At 44.0% G+C, this 5,936-nt stretch overlaps 1 protein-coding gene across 1 annotated transcript; it reads left to right on the top strand.

Annotated features, from left to right (window-relative positions):
* Positions 1-760: 760 nt before the first annotated feature.
* On the top strand, positions 761-5,668 carry LOC146621349 (putative defense protein Hdd11). The gene is made up of 5 exons (XM_085368348.1): positions 761-953; positions 1,434-1,546; positions 1,937-2,046; positions 5,407-5,471; positions 5,559-5,668. The coding sequence occupies exons 1-5, from the start codon at positions 761-763 to the stop codon at positions 5,666-5,668; spliced, it is 591 nt and encodes a 196-aa protein (XP_085224474.1).
* Positions 5,669-5,936: the final 268 nt, after the last annotated feature.

Genomic DNA, 5,936 nt, shown 5'->3' with positions numbered 1-5,936 from the left:
TGTTGCTTTTTTTTTCTGTACCACTTAAAAGTCTAATCAGGTCAAGATCCAGTTTTAAAGTAAGAGGGAAAAATAGCACTTCTACACTGTGCAACGAAGCAATTCTGTTTCAAACGTGGGGAAATAAATCGTTTTAATGTCTTGAAAGAAATCAGACTGCAGTCTGCTCACAGATGTGTACAGCGAGCACGGAGGTGAATCGGCAGCTTTTCAGTTTTTGTTTTTCATATGATCTGTGTCATCTAGCCTTGTAAATAAAAGTTCAGTTAAACATGCTGTGTGGTTTTTTTTAGAGGAGAGAATGCCTCACCTGCTACGTTAAGGGAGGCTTATTCTAAGATAAACATTTCATTGCCATTTGGTTTCTAGTATAAAGTACATTAAAACAACAACAATTAGGATTTATATATATATATATATATATATATATATATATATGTGTGTATATATATATATAAAAATAAAAATGACAGAGATAAAAAGAGAGAAAAAAGCACTCAAAAGTTTTGTGTATTTGAGAGCAGAAAATTTTTTCTGCCTTTAATTGCAGAAATATCGCAAGATCTTTTCAAGAAATCATGTGAGCTTTGTGAGAGAGAGCATGATTAAGTAAGTAATAGCTGCAGAAAATGTAATTTTTTCGGTTGCGTGACTCAGCGGGAGTATTTCTGACTCCATCCCCTGACTCCTTCCAGGGTATAATCACACACCGCTTGCTTCATAGTTTTGCTTGCACAGTGATTGCTCCTCATTCAGCCTGATGGAGCTCCTTTGGCCTGGGTTGCTCATACTCCAGATGTTCTGTTTTATTAACGGCTATCCCAACGGTGCTCCCTCCGGTGCCTGTGAGGATATGTTACCTCGTCACTCTGGGGTGCTGCCTCAGCCTTCACCAGCACCCTACACTATTCTCACCAATGCCAGGGTGTTTCAGCCAGGGAAGCCCATTACAGGTAAGATGCTCTTCACTTCTTCTACAGATGAACATACTTTTTTTTTTGTATAAGTCTGAAGCAACACGAGAAGCTGGAGAAATACCAAGGGCTCAGAGAAGAGCTCGAGAGGATGTGGAAGGTGAAGGTAATGGTGGTCCCCGTGGTAATCGGAGCACTAGGTGCGGTGACGCCCAAGCTAGGCGAGTGGCTCCAGCACATCCCAGGAATAACATCGGAGATCTCTGTCCAGAAGAGTGCAGTCCTGGGAACAGCTAAGATACTGCGCAGGACCCTCAAGCTCCCAGGCCTCTGGTAGAGGACCCGAGCTTGAAGGATAAACCGCCCGCAGGGGCGTGCTGGATGTTTTTTTTTTATATATATACATATATAAAGAGTTTATCCATTATCCATTATTGATCTAAATATTACATTTGAAATGATAAACTACTGTTTATTTTATATATATAAACACTGAGGTCTTTGTTGTGCTAACTGCAGTGACCATCGTTGGACCAAAATACAGAGGAGTGCTTCTGGAAGCTCGAATAGGTGGAGGCCTCAACGCTGTGGGGACGTGGCAGCGCCCTCCTCCAGACACTAAATTCCTTCAGGTGCATTTTTCAGTTAAGCCTATGTTGAAACCTGAGCTGCAAATAGTCATAATGTTGTTAAAGATGCCAAAAGTACAATAAATAAGATTGTTCCCAAGAAACAGTGGATAGGTTCTAGGTTTGAATCTACTGGCCAACTGGGGCCTTTCTCTGTGGAGTTTCTCCCCATGCCTGTGTGGGTCCTCCCATAGTCCAAAAACATTGGACTGTGGGATGACTGGATTGGATTGAATGGGATTGTGAGCATGAATGGTTGTCTGTTTCTCCTTTTCTGCTCGCCCCATGATAGACTGGTGACTGGGGACATAACACTGCATTTGATTAGAAGAGAATATATGGATATAAATCAGCAGAGTAGAATTAACAGCAATTTCCGATTATTGTTCACAGTGCGCGCATAATCCTCGAGGTGCTGTCACTCACTCCAACACCAATCTCAAGGGCAACAGCACTGTGTACAGCTGGATACCGCCTAACTGTGAAGGTCCTGTCTACTTCATGTAAGACAAATATACTTTGTTAGGTTTTCTGTGTAGATCCAAATTGTGCTATATATATATATATATATATATATATATATATATATATATATATATATATATATATATATATACACAGTGGGGCAAAAAAGTATTTAGTCAGCCACCGATTGTGCAAGTTCCCCCACTTAAAATGATGACAGAGGTCAGTAATTTGCACCAGAGGTACACTTCAACTGTGAGAGACAGAATGTGAAAAAAAAATCCATGAATCCACATGGTAGGATTTGTAAAGAATTTATTCGTAAATTAGGGTGGAAAATAAGTATTTGGTCACCTCAAACAAGAAAAATCTCTGGCTCTCACAGACCTGTAACGTCCTCTGTAAGAACCTTTTCTGTCCCCCACTCGTTACCTGTATGAATGGCACCTGTTTGAACTCATCATCTGTATAAAAGACACCTGTCCACAGCCTCAAACAGTCAGACTCCAAACTCCGCCATGGCCAAGACCAAAGAGCTTTCGAAGGACGCCAGGAAAAGTATTGTAGACCTGCACCAGACTGGGAAGAGTGAATCTACAATAGGCAAGCAGCTTGGTGTGAAAAAATCAACTGTGGGAGCAATCATCAGAAAATGGAAGACATACAAGACCACTGATAATCTCCCTCGATCTGGGGCTCCACGCAAGATCTCATCCCGTGGGGTCAAAATGATCATGAGAACGGTGAGCAAAGATCCCAGAACCACACGGGGGGACCTGGTGAATGACCTGCAGAGAGCTGGGATCAAAGTAACAAAGGTCACCATCAGTAACACACTACAACGGCAGGGAATCAAATCCCGCAGTGCCAGACGTGTTCCGCTGCTGAAGCCAGTGCATGTCCAGGCCCGTCTGAAGTTTGCCAGAGAGCACATGGATGATACAGCAGAGGATTGGGAGAATGTCATGTGGTCAGATGAAACCAAAGTAGAACTTTTTGGTATAAACTCAACTGGTCGTGTTTGGAGGAAGAAGAATACTGAGTTGCATCCCAAGAACACCATACCTACTGTGAAGCATGGGGGTGGAAACATCATGCTATGGGGCTGTTTTTCTGCCAAGGGGACAGGACGACTGATCCGTGTTAAGGACAGAATGAATGGGGCCATGTATCGTGAGATTTTGAGCCAAAACCTCCTTCCATCAGTGAGAACTTTGAAGATGAAACGAGGCTGGGTCTTCCAACATGACAATGATCCAAAACACACCGCCCGGGCAACAAAGGAGTGGCTCCGTAAGAAGCATTTGAAAGTCCTGGAGTGGCCTAGCCAGTCTCCAGACCTCAACCCCATAGAAAATCTGTGGCGGGAGTTGAAAGTCCGTGTTGCTCGGCGACAGCCCCAAAACATCACTGCTCTCGAGAAGATCTGCATGGAGGAATGGGCCAAAATACCAGCTACTGTGTGTGCAAACCTGGTAAAGACCTATAGTAAACGTTTGACCTCTGTTATTGCCAACAAAGGTTATGTTACAAAGTATTGAGTTGTATTTTTGTTATTGACCAAATACTTATTTTCCACCCTGATTTACGAATAAATTCTTTACAAATCCTACCATGTGGATTCATGGATTTTTTTTTCACATTCTGTCTCTCACAGTTGAAGTGTACCTCTGGTGCAAATTACTGACATACATATATATATATATATACATATATATATATATATATATATATATATATATATATATAAAAAAAAACACCCAGCACGCCCCTGCGGGCGGTTTATCCTTCAAGCTCGGGTCCTCTACCAGAGGCCTGGGAGCTTGAGGGTCCTGCGCAGTATCTTAGCTGTTCCCAGGACTGCGCTCTTCTGGACAGAGATCTCCGATGTTGTTCCTGGGATCTGCTGGAGCCACTCGCCTAGCTTGGGAGTCACCGCACCTAGTGCTCCGATTACCACGGGGACCACCGTTACCTTCACCCTCCACATCCTCTCGAGCTCTTCTCTGAGCCCTTGGTATTTCTCCAGCTTCTCGTGTTCCTTCTTCCTGATATTGCTGTCATTCGGAACCGCTACATCGATCACTACGGCCATCTTCTTCTGTTTGTCTACCACCACTATGTCCGGTTGGTTAGCCACCACCATTTTGTCCGTCTGTATCTGGAAGTCCCACAGGATCTTAGCTCGGTCATTCTCCACCACCCTTGGGGGCATCTCCCATTTTGACCTCGGGACTTCCAGGTTATACTCGGCACAGATGTTCCTGTACACTATGCCGGCCACTTGGTTATGGCGTTCCATGTATGCCTTGCCTGCTAGCATCTTGCACCCTGCTGTTATGTGCTGGATTGTCTCTGGGGCATCTTTACACAGCCTGCACCTGGGGTCTTGCCTGGTGTGATAGACCCCAGCCTCTATGGATCTTGTGCTCAGAGCTTGTTCTTGTGCTGCCATGATTAGTGCTTCTGTGCTGTCTTTCAGTCCAGCTTTGTCCAGCCACTGGTAGGATTTCTGGATATCAGCCACCTCCTCTATCTGCCGGTGGTACATACCGTGCAGGGGCCTGTCCTTCCATGATGGTTCCTCGTCTCCCTCCTCTTTCTTGGGTTTCTGCTGCCTGAGGTATTCACTGAGCACTCGGTCAGTTGGGGCCATCTTCCTAATGTATTCTTGGATGTTCGTTGTCTCATCCTGGACTGTGGTGCTGACACTCACCAGTCCCCGGCCCCCTTCCTTCCGCTTAGCGTACAGCCTCAGGGTGCTGGATTTGGGGTGAAACCCTCCATGCATGGTAAGGAGCTTTCTTGTCTTTATGTCAGTGGCTTCTATCTCCTCCTTTGGCCAGCCTATTACCCCAGCAGGGTACCTGATCACGGGCAGGGCGTACGTGTTGATGGCCCGGATCTTGTTCTTACCATTCAGCTGACTCCTCAGGACTTGCCTGACCCTCTGCAGGTACTTGGTGGTTGCAGCTTTTCTAGCGGCCTCTTCATGGTTCCCATTCGCCTGTGGGATCCCCAAGTACTTGTAACTGTCCTCTATGTCTGCAATGTTGCCTTCTGGTAGTTCAATCCCCTCAGTTCTGACTACCTTCCCTCTCTTTGTTACCATCCGACTACACTTCTCCAGTCCGAACGACATTCCAATGTCATTGCTGTATAGCCTGGTAGTGTGGATCAGTGAATCGATGTCTCGTTCACTCTTGGCATACAGCTTGATGTCATCCATGTACAGGAGGTGGCTGACAACAATATATATATATATATATATATATATATATATATATATATATATATATATATATATATATATATTAGGCTGTTCAGTATTGGTTTGTCTTTAGAAACTGAAGCTTTTGAAATAAACCAACTGCAGTGTTACTTCTGTGGTTTTGCAGGGCCACCGTAGCTCAGCAACGCACAGTCTTCTGGGTTAACATAAGGTCCATGGATCTGACCAGAGGTAGGTACAGCCTGGTGACAAATCAAAATAAATGCAAAGAGACAAATGTTTGTGATACTTGTTCCTTATCGGTCTTCTGCTTCTCAGGAAAAACAGGCGGTCTTGATCTGGCAGTAGGTGCCAGCGCTGGAATGGCTGAAGGCAAACCTCTGCTTCCCTTAGTGATATGTTTTCTGATTTTAAACATACTGGCATGAATATAAAATATGTACTGCAGTCTTCTTGTTATATGTATATAATAAAGCATTTTGCAGTCCTATAGCTACATATCACATCTCAGTGAATTTTTCTTTAGCTATGTAGCTCATATATATTAATGCAGCCCCCACGCTTGATCATATATCAACTGACCTATATCTACAGGGCTTATCTGTCATAGACATAAATGATAGATATACCTTCATTGCAAATGCCTTGTTTCATCTCGTTCCCAGCTTTTATTCGGTGTGTTCTGTCACATTTAAT

This window comes from Diplotaxodon limnothrissa, linkage group LG12 (assembly GCF_057381915.1).
Source record: "Diplotaxodon limnothrissa isolate DT_005_m linkage group LG12, D_limnothrissa_male_GT1.1, whole genome shotgun sequence".
NCBI classification, from domain to species: Eukaryota; Metazoa; Chordata; class Actinopteri; order Cichliformes; family Cichlidae; genus Diplotaxodon; species Diplotaxodon limnothrissa.
This window is presented reverse-complemented; position numbering and strand designations above follow the sequence as displayed.

What these genes read in the sequence shown, in the direction of transcription:
- LOC146621349 (XM_085368348.1), top strand. Translation starts at nt 761, where the DNA reads ATGGAGCTCCTTTGGCCTGGGTTGCTCATACTCCAGATGTTCTGTTTT. An exon ending in GCCAGGGAAGCCCATTACAG is followed by an intron (nt 954 to 1,433) that starts GTAAGATGCTCT and finishes TGCTAACTGCAG; the next exon opens with TGACCATCGTTGGACCAAAA. An exon ending in GTCCATGGATCTGACCAGAG is followed by an intron (nt 5,472 to 5,558) that starts GTAGGTACAGCC and finishes TCTGCTTCTCAG; the next exon opens with GAAAAACAGGCGGTCTTGAT.